This window comes from Sinocyclocheilus grahami, unplaced genomic scaffold (genome assembly GCF_001515645.1).
Source record: "Sinocyclocheilus grahami isolate Dianchi unplaced genomic scaffold, SAMN03320097.WGS_v1.1 scaffold255.1, whole genome shotgun sequence".
Classification (NCBI taxonomy): domain Eukaryota; kingdom Metazoa; phylum Chordata; class Actinopteri; order Cypriniformes; family Cyprinidae; genus Sinocyclocheilus; species Sinocyclocheilus grahami.
The window spans coordinates 2,516,354-2,531,275 of record NW_015505434.1 but is presented as its reverse complement, the minus strand read 5'-3'; the positions used below and the strand labels follow the sequence as shown (position 1 = coordinate 2,531,275).

Here is a 14,922-nt window from a genome sequence, read left to right as displayed (position 1 = left end):
ACAAACATTAAAGAAACATTGTTATTTTTAAAGTATTATGGGGCATTAAATACATATATACATACATACATAACAATAAAATTAAATAAACCTTCAATTTGAATTGCAAACTTGCCAATTTAGACATTTAGCATCCTTGTACAAAAAGGTGTAGAATTTACTTGAGAACTATTTTCAGTCAGAAATTCCTAGTAACTTTTACAAATAATAACAAAGAGCCTGCGTGCTCGAAACGTCACATATGCTATGCGACAGTCTTTTTAAATAATACATTTTTTGATACTTTTGGAGCTTTGGTGTTGCCGACTTTGCGTCTAAAATATTTCTACAAATAATAACAAAGAAATGACAAGTAACACATTGAATTAAACGTGACATTGTGAAGAAGACTGACATAGTATTTTCTTGTAAAACATACTCCGAAAATCTTTGTTTATTACCCATACAGAAATGTAATATATAATGATGTAATATGTAATATATGTTAATAACATCTACATGATGATTTTTATATGGTATTTTATATAGCAACTATATGTGTCAACAGTTTGTATTTTATTTGTTGTATATAATGTTAACAACATATATAATATCACCATTTATTTAACATGTTTTGATGGGTTTTAGTATGGATATATATCTCCAAAAATGTATTACACATGCATAAATATACATATTTGTATGAGCTAAATACATATGCTAATGCATGTTTTTTTAATAAGTTAATCCAATTTCTAAGAAACGTTGTATGTTTTACTTATATTTTTAGATGACAATATATTTCATAAATGGAAATTTAATATATGTACATACAGGATATTCAATTTACATTTAGGTTATACCTTCATAATAATATTTATTTTTATAGTGTATACTTATGACAACCTTTTTTTTCACCTTTAGTATTTATGCAGTAAAAATGTACACATTATTCTACACATAGCCCCAGAACTTCAGTCATATTGAAGTTTTGGAAAATTGAGGTCGACTCATGGTGGCTGATTCAGAGTCTGTTCATGTGCAGTGTGTATCAAAGGCGAGGGAGGATGATCTTGCAAGTCTGCTCCAGGTGCACTGACTAGTTAATCTAACCACAACAGAAGTATATTCAAAGACCATTCAGCATGGTTGATTGATTTATTTATTGATTGATTTTTTATATATTTTTTTATATTTTTAACCACTTAGTATTTGTTAAAAGATTCTGACATCAGGTTCTTTCACTGTGTGTTTCTGCCATTAAATGAATGACATGTGGAGGTCACAGAACATTAAATGAAAATTAGTTGAGCATGTTGTTTGAAGAATGTGTAAATGATCTCTCTGACTCTGAGAAAACCAGTCACTGTGGAACTTTTTTTTCGGATTATCTTTTAACAATGCCCTGATTGTAAATGATAAATGGATTTTCTCTATTTCCTTTTCATGTTTTCTTAACCTTTCATATAAATAATTAACATTATTATTATTATTTATTTTTTTGTAAAAAATTTTACACTAACAAGACCTAATTAACAAGTATTTCGTCCTATAGTCGTATTGTGTTTGACAAAAAATAAAAAATAAATGCATTTATTATGTAATTTATATTTAAATGTACACTATTGTTCAAACGTTTGAGGTTGGTAAGATATAAGAAGAATGTGATGATCTCCCTAACAAAGAAAGTTCCTTTCTTGAAAATGGTGAAGACATTTTGTTTTGGATTCTGGTCTTATCATGATCACAATCTGTGTATGCTCAATACCTTTATTTTCATCACTGAAGATGACACACCACACTTTTACCACATGTTCAAACAGGTGTGCTTTCTGCTTGAAATGACATGATGTGATGTATAGGAATCTCCCAAGTGGTCAATAACATTGGCAGGAGCTTGTGACCTTTACCCTTGCCAGCCCCCTGCATTTTCTCTAAATGTTTCAGGGTGCCTTGTGAACTCAGGGGACTTCATGAATCAGTTTAGAGTATGCACAGTGTGTGTGTGTGTGTGTGTGTGCATGTTTATGTGGTTTATGAGGACACAAATTTGTATAATAACATGGGTATGACATAGGTATTACAAAACGAGAAGGTGATTTATGAGGACATTTTCAGTGTCCCCGTAATTCAAAAGGCTTATAAATAATTCAGAATGAGTTTTTTTGAAAATCTAAAAATGCAGAAAGTTTCCTGTGAGGGGTAGGTTTAGGGGTAGGGTTGGTGTAGGGCAATAGAAAATACGGTTTGTACAGTATAAAAACCATTACGCCTATGGAGAGTCCCCATAAACCATAAAAACAAACCTGTGTGTGTGTGTGTGTGTGTGTGTGGCATGAAGGACCAGGGTCTAGGAGGGAAATAACAAGGCTTTGAACTCGGTATAACCTTTACTTATGTACCTTTAAGAGTCAAAACCTCATGGAAAAAGCACAGTGGGAGGATGCAGTAATTTGAAAGCTACCATAAACATGTTCATGTTTGTAGATACTGGCCAGGATTTTAGCACAGAATTGACATCAACCCTTGCGCTGTGCTGAAAACCCTTCACCTAATTTAGTGTTCCTGGTCAAAAATGACTGCCCTTTTAAAATTTGTTTGTAAATCTCTCATTATGCTATAGCAGGGTTCCTCAAATCTTACCCTGGAGGTCCAATGCGCTGCAGAGTTTAGCTCCAACCCTGATCAAACTCACCTACCTGTGATTTTCTTATGATCCTGAAGACATTGATTAGCATGCTCAGGTGTGTTTGATTAGGGTTAGAGCTAAACTCTGTAGGAAAGTGGATCTCGTGGGCCAGATTTGAGGATCCCTGTGCTATAGTATCACTGTCTTGGATTCAATCGTTTTGTCAGCTTGTTTTCTTTCAATTAGCACAGGTTTTGTATTTCCTTTAAATTTAGTTGCATAAGCTCAGATCAACAAGGTGATAAAAAGACTGCATCCAATATTTGGTAATAATATAGAATAATGAGAAATGTATAAGCAATTTTTGTAGGTCAGTCTTTTGGAACACCACAAGTGTAGTGGGGGGGGTTACCATTCAACAGACAGAGTGAGCATATATAGTATATATATTGATTGTTTATATTGCTTTTGTCACTGTGAAGCGTCCTTGAGCTTGGGAAAGGCGCTATGAAGACATTGGTTAGCATGCTCAGGTGTGTTTGATTAGGGTTAGAGCTAAACTCTGTAGGAAAGTGGATCTCGTGGGCCAGATTTGAGGATCCCTGTGCTATAGTATCACTGTCTTGGATTCAATCGTTTTGTCAGCTTGTTTTCTTTCAATTAGCACAGGTTTTGTATTTCCTTTTGGAACTGATTGGTAATAGGCCTCATTGATCTGAGCTTATGGTTACCATTCAACAGACAGAGTGAGCATATATAGTATATATATTGATTGTTTATATTGCTTTTGTCACTGTGAAGCGTCCTTGAGCTTGGGAAAGGCGCTATACAAATTAAACTGTATTATTATTATTATCATTATTAATTTGCATGGGCGGTGAGCTTTTCAGCAGCTCTTCGTGTAGTCCAAAACATTACTTTCAGGAACGCGTGTAAAAGACTCACAGTCGGTCACTCCCCCGAGCCTGCGTTCTGTGCGCGGACGCGTCCACGCGCGCCAATGCCAGCTGAAAGTTTCATTCTCACGTTTCCAACAGAACGCGCAGCTTCACAGCTGGATTGCGCCTCTCAGACACAACCTTTCTCTAAGATTTTAGTCATTTCTAGTGTTTTACGTTTCCCCTCACCAGAAGACAACCAATTGGATTCATTTTGGATTAAGAAGAGAAACGACAAGAAATAAAAACTTGAAACCGGAATGAAAACATTTTGAAACTTTTCATCATCAGTGGGGAATTTGCTGCCTTAAGTAAATGGACTATCACATGATCCTTGGAAATGCCGTTTTGAAGGGTGCTGTGGATCAAAATCATGCCGGATTGTAAATGGAATAATCTCCTGTTAACAACGTTAACATAAGGTACGTTCTTTCCCATCGCTCTTTAAAGAAATCTGAGTTCAGGATTGCAGCAGCGCTTCCTAATTTAACTTTTAAGCAAGAATGAATTTGTTAGCTGAATCATAAACGTGACATTTAACACCTTTATTTCGCGTCTCAATAAATATAGATTCACTAAGAATTTGTTATCTTGTGTATTAGAAAGCAAGTGGAAAATAAAAAGAACTGCTGTTTCAGCTGTTGCGTCTTTCTGCAGTTTAAGGTGTTTGCTGCTCTGCTGTGGGGATCAAGATGGGTCGCTTTTATGCTCAGGCTCTGATTATGCTGGTGATGGTAGCACTGCCTGTAGTGGTACGGTGTTGCCCACGGCCATGTGCCTGCCACCAGCCCACAGAGGTGCACTGCACGTTCCGCTCCTTACTTAAGTTGCCTGCTGGCGTGCCCAAACAGGTGGAGCGGATGAACTTGGGGTAAGAATGACTGTGTCATGAGTTTATTATTCTTAGACATTGCTTTTTTCTTCGTCTTCTGATATCAGCTTTCTTAGTTAAAACAGCACTTTAGCACACCCACTTCCAAAAATGATTTATGATTTAAATGAAGTTTATCATACAGGTAATCATCGTAACATGCTGAAACTGGGTTTTAAGACATTTAATCCAAGTGGGTTCATCTGTAGGTTAATTGGAATTTCCCTTGATGGTGTTAAATGCCAGAGATATTTAGACCATATTACAGGTGACCTTCAACTATACAGGATGTTTAGGACTCTCCCAGGAAGGATTTAAGAGTATACTTAATTGGGAAGACAGGGGCTAGTTGTCACATTTTTTCTCTCCAGGGAATATTTCTCAGTCTATGTTTATATTTGTCTGCAGATTCAGTTCACTGAATAGTTGACACAATGCAACCTGTCATGAGTTATTTTAATACAATTAAATCAATAAACAACAAAATTATTATGATAAAGTCATCATGTGGATTTAAATAAGCAAATACTGTGGAGTTTAGGATTGGATCATTATTGCGGTGATTAACACGTTTCTGGCATGTTATATATTTTGCAACTATTATTTTAACCCTAAATGATGCAGTGCGTAGCTTTTTATTTCTCAAGCAACCATGTTGGAAGATATAACCATGTACATATCAATATTCCAAGGTGACAATGGCAAGATTCACCAGGCTCAGCTTTGTGAAATAGTGGTTCAGTGAGCTTGAGGAATCTTTTTTTTTATTTTTATTTTTTGTATGAATTGGCCACCACAGAGTCGTGACCTTAACTCTACTGAAAGTCTTTTGGATGTGCTGAAGTCGACTTATAAGAGTGGTTTGACTCTCCCATTGTCAATACAAGATCTCGGCCAGAGATGAATGCAACTCTTGATGAAAATAAATGCTGTGAATTTGTCTGACATTGTCGAAACAATGCCACAACAAATGCACAATAAAATCAAAGACTGTCTAACAAAATATTTGTTTTTTCGGGGGTTTTTTTTGGATAGGCAGTGTAAATTGTATATATTTTAACATAAAAACACATAAGACAACTTTCCCTGACATCAAATGTATGAAAAATACAATTGTCCTGGCAAAAAAGTGTCCTATAACCTTTCAGTTATAATCAGCTTAGTTGACCTGTGTATTGTGTTCACTTGTTTACCCAACGGCAATGATGACAGAATTCACTTAATTATTTAAAATACTTAAAAACAATAACTAGGCATGTGAAACCAAACTTCTTGATGGAAAAAATACATATTTAAACCATATTGATATGTAGCCTTTTGAAAACTAAAACTAGCCCATGTCTTCCTAACTGAAATTAATCCAATTGATCTTTTTTTTTTTTTGGTAAATCTGCAACATCACTGCATAGTTAGCCATCTTATTGTCCCCTTCTTATGACCCTTCTTCATTCAGGTTTAATACTATACATAGAATAACTTACAGCTCTTTTGCTGGGTTACGAAAACTGGAGCTTCTTTTAATGCATGGCAATGATGTGCATCAAATTCCTGATGGAACATTTCGTGACCTCATATCCCTGCAGGTATACTGTCAACTTTTTAATTTTCATCAGAAATCATTACTTCTGTACATTATATATATATATATATGTGTGTGTGTGTGTGTCATATATTTATAGAACAACTTTTGCAATTAGATGACATTGAGTTAAAATTTAAAATGTAATATAAATAAATTAAAATATATTTACATATATCCAGTTGAATGCCTCTTTTTCCCCAGATGCTGAAACTAAGCTATAATAAACTGAAGGTAATTAGCAGACAGACCCTTATGGGTCTCTGGAGTCTCACTAGGTTGCACCTGGATCACAACAGACTTGAGTTCATCCACGCTGATGCATTCCAAGGCCTCACTTCTCTTCGCCTTCTCCAACTGGAGGGCAATCAACTTCAGCAGCTCCACCCAGCTACCTTCTCCACTTTCTCTATTCTTGGACACTTCCCAGTTTCCACTTTGAAGCACCTGTACCTGTCTGATAATTTACTGAGCACTTTGTCACAGAAGATGCTAGCAGGCATGCCCTACCTGGAGAATCTCTCCCTGCATGGGAACCCCTGGACCTGTGACTGTCACATGAGGTGGTTCAAAGAGTGGAATAAAAATTCACCAGGTATTTATCATCATGATTGACAATCATGTTGCCGTTAACATAAGAAAATAGGATGTTCCCATCAGATCAGAGGGAAAAATAATAGAAATCATGAACTGTAATTATCATCTCATAATGATCCGCTTAGGATTATAAAATGTTTTTTAGAATTATACCGTACTCATAATAGTAACATTAGTTGCAGACCTGTTTTCAATGCTTTTCATTTTATTTTATCTTGATGAATGTCAATTACTTCGAACCGCCTGTTTTTTTTCTTTTCCAGGTGTGCTGAAATGTAAAAAGGACAAAGCCTATCCAGATGGCCAGCTATGCGCTATGTGTTTCTCTCCAAAACAAGTAAAGAAACAACTCCAGGAGTTGGAGAAACCCACTTGCAATAGTCCCATCATCAGCACGGCTCACAGAGCCTTTTCCCAAGAGGACACAGAAAGTGACCTCTTGATGGTTGATGAATTTCGTCAACCCCTTGGCAACATTTCCCTTGGTCTGTCAGATGAACACGGACATCAAGTAGACCTAGAATGCCTTGTCACTGAGCCAAGAGAGCTGACTAGCATAGGCTGGGACTATGTTAACCAGTATCAAATATCAGCAAATTTGACTCTGACGTTAGATTTAAAGTGTGCAATTGACAGGTCCAGTTATGAGAGGTTGTGGAGATTGATTGCATATTACAGTGATGTTCCAGCTCACCTTCGAAGGGAAATTATGTTGAGTAAGGAACCTTACACAAGCTTCAGATATCGGCAAGATGTTGAAAGGGATGCTCTTTACTATACAGGAGTAAAAGCTAACATAGCCGCTGACCCACCCTGGATAATGCAGTCATCAATGGACCTTCAGCTAAATAGACTTCAGTCTACAAGTAAAAGTGTTCGACTAATTCTCAGCATGTATATGACTGAAGTTATGGAAAAGGAATCTATAAGACAGCAGAGTAGGGGCTGGGCTATAATTGAGTCCAAGAATGACACTAGAACAATGCAGGCTGCTGTCGTGGGAAGTCCTGCTGAGATAAACTGTTCCATACATAGCTCAGGGAACAAGTCAGTTAAATGGATGCTACCTGATGGCTCTACTTTAAAAACACCTTTTAGCAATGGTGATAACAGGCTTTCAGCATCAAGTGCTGGTCTTCTTGAAATCAAATCTGTGGATCATTCTAATTCAGGAGTGTACTACTGTATTGCACAGGTTTCAGATGACCTTACTATTCTCCCTTTTCGCCTAACAGTGGAGGAATCCTCCAGCCCACCTCCTGGAGGTGAAGGAGTAACAGAGCCAGTTACAGGATTCACAGGTGGACCTTTTTTCCTTCCATGTGTTGCCACTGGATCCCCTGATGCTGATGTACACTGGATTCTCCCTGATGGTAGCATTGTAAACAAGTGGGTAAACATTTCCAGGATATCTGTTGCTTCAAATGGAACTCTGATTATTCGACACGGTCAGCTTTCAGACAATGGATACTATAAGTGTGTAGCAGGAAACCAGCATGGGATGGATACTTTGGCCACAAAAATAATAATATCAAGGCCACCAGGTTTACTCCCATTACAGAAGTACTCAAGTAGCCCTCAACCTGCTGAGGGAGTTTCAACCAAAGTCCTTGTGACAAACGACATGGAGTCATCTGGAGATAATGAACCTGAAGAGTTTTTAGAGAAAATGCTTCACAGGAAAGTTGATTTACCCAATCGACGGCGGGTCCCAAGCATGGGAATAAGGGGAGGCCATCCATTCAGGAATTCCTGGAGACGCCCTGCTACTCCAAGGAGGAGAGTAGGTTCCCCAGTAGTGGATAGGGTTAACACCGTAGAGTCAAGAAAAAAAAATTATGTGTCAAACAATCAAATAGACCCAAAGCACTGGGCTAGCATTTTGTCAAAAGTTCGCAGTGGTGGAACTAGTTCAAAAACAACTACTCCAAACTATGTTCAGACCAGTACAAACAAAATTCAAGAGTCAGAGGCTGCCTACACAAAGCAGTCAGAAATTGCTAACAAGATTGAAGGATCATCTGTAGAAGGTACAATAATAGAGGGCAGCAAGGCACCAGTAAAGGATGTGTTGTACTCAGTCACAATGTCACAGATGCCCATTGAGGCTACTGAGTACAACTTGGATGTAAGAGCTCTGAATTCTGAAGACGCGAGACATGTTATATACCAGATAGCCGCTCCTGAAATGGATCCAAATTTAGATTTGTTTACAGTTAGCACATATATCACACAACCCTCAGTTGGACCACAGATGACCCATTTTACTTTGGGAGATTCCGAGGTTGCAGAAGGAGTTGCAGTGAGCACTTTGTGGAGCACAGCATCACATGGAACCCATTTACAGGAAAACCAAAACCACACAATGGATGGTGGCATAATAACTGAAGCAATTCAAAAGTCTGATGGCAAAGATGAGGAAGAGCACAGGGTTTTGCAAAACCCTGATGATGTGAGAGAAGTTTATCAGGGAAGGATGGATCACAACTTAGCATCGACCACAGCAAAAACCTTCTCAGAACCAAGTGCAGAAACTGCTGTGCACTCTTTTACTGAAATTCTAACTACAATTAAGGAAGGACCACAGACCCTACAAAAGCACATAACTCAGAAGAAACATAATGTCTCAAAAATTCCACTGCTTCTTACTGTGACACCAACCACCAAACCCACTTCAGGACATAAAACAACCTTCATTAATTCACTTAATGCCTCTTCCTCACGTGCTAGGAACTCATCCAGTTTGAGGAGGAGGATTGGTGGAAGACGAAGAAAGCCTAATCGAATTAGAAGTAAGACAAACAGTTCTAAATCATCAGTATATGTAACCAATGTCACCCCACTGCCCACTTCAGCTTCAGTTGTGGAGGTTACAAATGGGTTTTCAGTCACTAAGACAACTGCCTCCTCTCAAACTAAAATAGAAACACCTTCATGGGCCAAAAGTGCAGGAGCCAAGATGAATAGTGCTGTTCCATTAACTGACAGCCAACCACCGTCACTAGGCAAAATGACTCATGAAGGGAACACAGATCCTTTATACAGTGGCAGGAATAACAAAACCCATGAATCCAAATCTCAAGAAAAAGTATCTATGACAAAGGATAGACACTTGTCTGATTCTAAGCCAGCTCAAGAACTTAAAATAGTACCAGTGTCTCCATCAATATTCAGTAATTTTGGAAGAGAACAAGAAAAAGCAACTATACAGAAAGAAAAAAAATCCACCTTGTCCCCTCATATTCCAAATCCTTCTGTGAAGGCAGACATTCATGAGTGGTTTACAAGCATTCATATCCCTGCAGCTAAAACGTTTCAAGAGACTCAACAGGAAAAAATTACTAGATACCCCAGCTTGATCCCAACACCAGACAACTCTCATGTACAATTAGTAGAACTTCCAGGTGCAAGTCCAGATAAAACAAACAACCAACATAACCCCACAGAGACTGTAAACATTCTGTCATACAAAGAGCTTGAAGGAAGGTTTCCTGTGAGGCCATTCTCTTCATCTTCCCCAAGCACCCAGAATGAAATCCTCAAAAATAATTTGGAAATTGAATATGGTTCAACAACAGCAGCCACAATTTTTGAGGGGGCACAACAGAGTTCACAGGTTCCAACAGGCAGCCCAAAAAACTCTCCAGTATTAGTGGTTGCAACAACAAAACCAAGCAGACTTCCAACTGGTAGCATTCACAACAGAGAAGATTCTTCTTTATCCATGAAACCTTGGGCTGATGTGGCTCCAGTTACAAAAGAAAACATTCTTGCAACAACAAAAACTGCAACAGCTCTGAAAACTCCTACAGTACATGCTCATATGTTTTACCCAAATACAACCACTTCTGCAAGCATGCTAGGTAAATTAGACAATGCCAATCACATTCCTGACAGTGACAAATACATTAGTAAGATAGAACCTCCAATCACACAATTTCCTTATCAGTTAGCTAACATTTCTGAGGAAACAGGGTCTCAAGAATTAGAGAAAAACATCTATAAAAAGACCACTGCAAAAACACTCACGAATCAACCACTTCACTCAACTTCAACAGTATCGTTACCCAAGCAAAAACTTCCTGGTAGGTCAGGTGTTCAGGGTAGAGGAAGCTCTTCGGTACATTATGCCACAACAGGAGGACATCAACAAAGGCCAACAGCAGTGCCTGAGGGTAGAGGCAAACCTCGGATCACCAGCACAGACATTAGATCAGTAACAGCACATGCTGAGACTGATGTCTATTTGCCTTGTGTGACTGTGGGGAAACACAGCCCCTTCCTTTCATGGACTAAAGTATCCACAGGTAGGAAAGATATGTTTTTCATTATTTAACAATATTACAATTACGGTTTCAATACATTGTTGACACATGCATGTTGAAATATATAATATTGATACTGTAATAAAATTGTCACTGTTTTTCTGCAGGAGCAAGTGTTACACAGAACACCAGGGTTCAAAGATTTGAGGTGTCCTCTAATGGTACACTAATAATCCATAATGTACTTCCTCTGGACAGGGGCCAGTACCTCTGCAGTGTCCAAAACCAGTATGGAGAGGATAAAATTGTAGTTAATTTGATTGTTCTGGCGGAACACCCCAGAGTGCTGCAGCCTCGCTTCAGTGAAGTCACAGCATACCTTGGAGAAACTGTTCAGTTTGAGTGTCAGTCCCAAGGGCATCCTCAGCCTCGGATCACCTGGGTCCTACCTGATAGGGAAATGGTACATTCTAGTGGACCTACTCATGGCAATCCTGAGAACAAGGTCTCAGTCTTGCCTAATGGCACGCTTCACATGAAATCGGTCAGTCACATGGATAGAGGAATTTATAAATGCATTGCTAGCAATGCAGCTGGTGCTGATACCATATCTGTTAGGTTGACTTTTGTGGCCTTGCCACCCATCATTCAGCAACCAAGAAATGAGAATATCACTGTTCCAGAGGGAAGCACTGCCTACTTGAATTGCACTGCCAGGGGTGTCCCTCCCCCTGCCATTGGCTGGATTACCCCTGATGGAATGCAGCTCCGTCCCTCACAGTTCATTAATGGACGTAACTTGTTTGTATTCCCTAATGGGACACTCTATGTTCGTAGTCTCTCTCCGACAGATGCAGGGAGGTATGAATGCTCAGTAACCAATGTGGTTGGCACTGCATGGAGGGCCATTATTTTGACTGTAAGGAAGTCCATAATATACTCAAGAGCCAAGATTAAATTTTCTTCGCCTCAAAAAACAGATGTTGTCTATGGAGGCAGGTTGCACCTGGACTGTATTGCGTCAGGGAATCCAGAACCCAGGATCATCTGGAGGACTCCATTCAAAAAGCTTGTGGATGCTCACTACAGGTAATATAAACACTTCACTGAAGCACATCTCCTTTGCAGGAAAGTACATTCTAGGTTTATACATTTCAGAACAATGTGCACGTAGTCTTACTTTTTTCTACTGTCTTACTTTTTTCCCTTTCTGCATTTCTCTTGCTACTTAAAGCATGTGGTTAAAAACTCTGTTTTCGTAACTTTGTATCCTGTTTTGACTGATGAGACATGTTACCATTTGCATGCAAATCAAACACTAACTGCTCCTCTAAAAGAAGTGCACAGCAATAATAATAATGCCATTTTTTTATATTTCAGTTATGATCAAAGGATCAAAGTGTCTGCCAATGGTACGCTATCCATCGTCTCTGTGACAGAGAAAGATGATGGCGAATATCTCTGTGTTGTCTGCAACAAAATCGGGGATGATTTAGTGCCCTTTAAGGTCAGCGTAATGGCAAAACCTGCTAAAATTGAGCAGAAGACAGAGGCTGATAGGAAGGTGATGTATGGAGGAAACCTAAAAGTTGACTGTGTGGCTTCTGGACTACCTGACCCTAAAATCCAGTGGGCACTGCCTGATGGCACCATGATCAACAGTTTCATGAAGTCTGAACTTAATGTTGGCAGTCGAAGTCGCAGGTATGTTGTCTTTGACAATGGAACCCTCTTCTTCAATGAAGTCGGGATGCATGAAGAGGGCAACTATACTTGTTATGCTGAGAACCAAGTTGGAAAAGATGAGATGAAAGTGCATGTAAAAGTAGTTGCAGATGTTCCTGTGATTGCGAATATGAATAATGTCATCAGGGTCCTTTACGGAGAAGCCGTCTCTCTGCAATGCAGTGCCAAGGGTGAGCCAACACCTCTTATATTGTGGTTTTCACCCACTAATAGAGCCATAACTTCAGGTTCAGACAAGTATTTTATACACGATAATGGGACTCTAGTAATTGAGAAAGTTCAGCGATTCGATGGTGGGAACTATATATGTCTTGCCAGGAACAGTGCCGGGCAGGATCGCAAAGTGACCAGAGTAGAAATTCTTGTCTCTCCACCTGCGATTAATGGCCTCATAGGCACCACAAACTCAATGCGGGTGTCTAGTGTGAGAGATCAGCGGAAACTGATTGACTGTGAAACTACTGGTACCCCTGTTCCACGTGTCATGTGGGTTCTTCCAGAAAATGTTGTACTCCCTGCACCATATTATGGCAGTCGAATGACAGTACATCGCAATGGCACTTTGGATATCCGTTCAGTGAGAATGACCGATGCAGGCCAGTTAGCCTGCATTGCTCGTAATGAGGGAGGTGAAACAAAGCTTGTTGTTCACCTTGATGTAACCGATATTTTAGAGAGGCCAAAACTTAAGAGTCCTAAAATGGAGTCACTCTTACTGACTGTAGGCAGGACAATTAACCTTAACTGTTCATTTGAGGGGTCACCTACCCCACAGCTGACTTGGATCCTTCTAAATGGCTCCCCTCTGTTGAGTGGTGCACAATTCAATAAATTCCTCCACAAGTCAGATGGGACTTTGGTCATTAGTAACCCTGCTCTCTCAGAGGCAGGCACATATCGTTGTTTGGGACGCAATGCTGCTGGAATGGTTGAAAGAACTGTTACATTAATGCCAGGGCACAAGCCAGAGATCAATAACAGGTATAACTCACCTGTTAGTATCATGAATGGGCAGAGTTTACATCTGCACTGCTTGTCAAATACTGACTCTGTCCACCTCGCCTGGACCCTGCCGAGCGGGATGGTCTTAAACCGACCTCAAAGGGCAGGTCGTTATGCTGTTCTTCCCAATGGAACCCTCTCAATCCAACAGGCCGCTGTCCATGACAGAGGCTCATACACCTGCAGGGCCTCAAATGAATATGGAAGCTCCCTGCTAACTGTCCCAGTCATCATAATTGCATATCCACCCCGCGTCACTAGTGGCCCAGTTCCTGCCACCTATGCTAAAAGAGGAGTAGCAGTACAACTTAACTGTCTGGCCATAGGTATCCCCAAAGCAGAAGTTGCATGGGAGACCCCAGACCGAACACGGCTTATTGTCAGCCCCCAGCCACGGCTGATTGGGAACAAGTACCTTCATCCTCAGGGTTCCTTAATCATCCAGAATCCTACAATAAGAGATGCGGGATTATACAGATGCACAGCCAGAAATGTGGTTGGGGTTGACTCAAAAAGTACATACCTTTATGTGTACTAAGAAACACAGGACATCTACTCTTCATATGCCCTAGGAACTGCGACATTGAGCTGTAACACAGCTTAATAGCAATAGCATTTGTCAATGTGAAATATAGAAAGGAATCAGCCCATTACATTGTATTTTATTAAAGTTCGCAAGTAAAACATTGTGAAATGTAATAAGGTACTATTCTTCAAAAACTTGGTATGGGATTCATGTAATGTAACCAGCCTACTGATAATAAAAGGCATCTTTCTACTTTTTCTTTTTGACAATGATAGTTTATGTCTAAATGTATAGATGAAATAAAAGATATGTATTTGTAGCCATGATGAAAAATATAAATTAAATATTCTGACTTTCAAAGCTGACAATTCAGAATATTTCACAAATCAGGGATAAAATTATTTTCATAATGCATCAAATAAAGAAAAAAAAACAATTATTCAAAACAATCAAATGTAAGTAGATATTTTTTTACACATTTTTTTAATGAATCACATGTTCCAAAAATGACCTTTTTTTCCAGTTTTACATTCACAGATTCTCAAATCAGGCCCAAAGTTGCCTACAATAGCTTTCTCGTATAATTTTTGTAACTGCATAGATCTGTTTTAAAATGTTCATACCTACTTGTCCAGTTGTAACATTCGTAAATTATTTGTTTTTTGAAAACTAATGTATTTCTATTTTGCATATTTTTAATAAAGATGACTTTTAATAAATAACCAAAGTTTCATGTCAGCCATTCTGATACAGATGACATATGAAGAACAATGCCCTTCTGTTCTTTAGA

General features: G+C 38.9%; 1 protein-coding gene across 1 annotated transcript; it reads left to right on the top strand.

The window, feature by feature from the left end:
• The first annotated feature begins 3,757 nt into the window (after positions 1 to 3,757).
• Positions 3,758 to 14,518, top strand: mxra5a (matrix-remodelling associated 5a). The gene is made up of 7 exons (XM_016290187.1): positions 3,758 to 3,968; positions 4,204 to 4,417; positions 5,871 to 6,000; positions 6,201 to 6,591; positions 6,857 to 10,900; positions 11,026 to 11,947; positions 12,239 to 14,518. The coding sequence occupies exons 2-7, from the start codon at positions 4,239 to 4,241 to the stop codon at positions 14,142 to 14,144; spliced, it is 7,572 nt and encodes a 2,523-aa protein (XP_016145673.1). The 5' UTR covers positions 3,758 to 3,968; positions 4,204 to 4,238; the 3' UTR covers positions 14,145 to 14,518.
• Positions 14,519 to 14,922: the final 404 nt, after the last annotated feature.

Coding starts and splice junctions, on each gene's coding strand:
- mxra5a (XM_016290187.1), top strand. CDS start 4,239: ATGGGTCGCTTTTATGCTCAGGCTCTGATTATGCTGGTGATGGTAGCA. Junction 4,418..5,870: donor GTGGAGCGGATGAACTTGGG/GTAAGAATGACT, acceptor TTCTTCATTCAG/GTTTAATACTATACATAGAA. Junction 6,001..6,200: donor GTGACCTCATATCCCTGCAG/GTATACTGTCAA, acceptor CTTTTTCCCCAG/ATGCTGAAACTAAGCTATAA.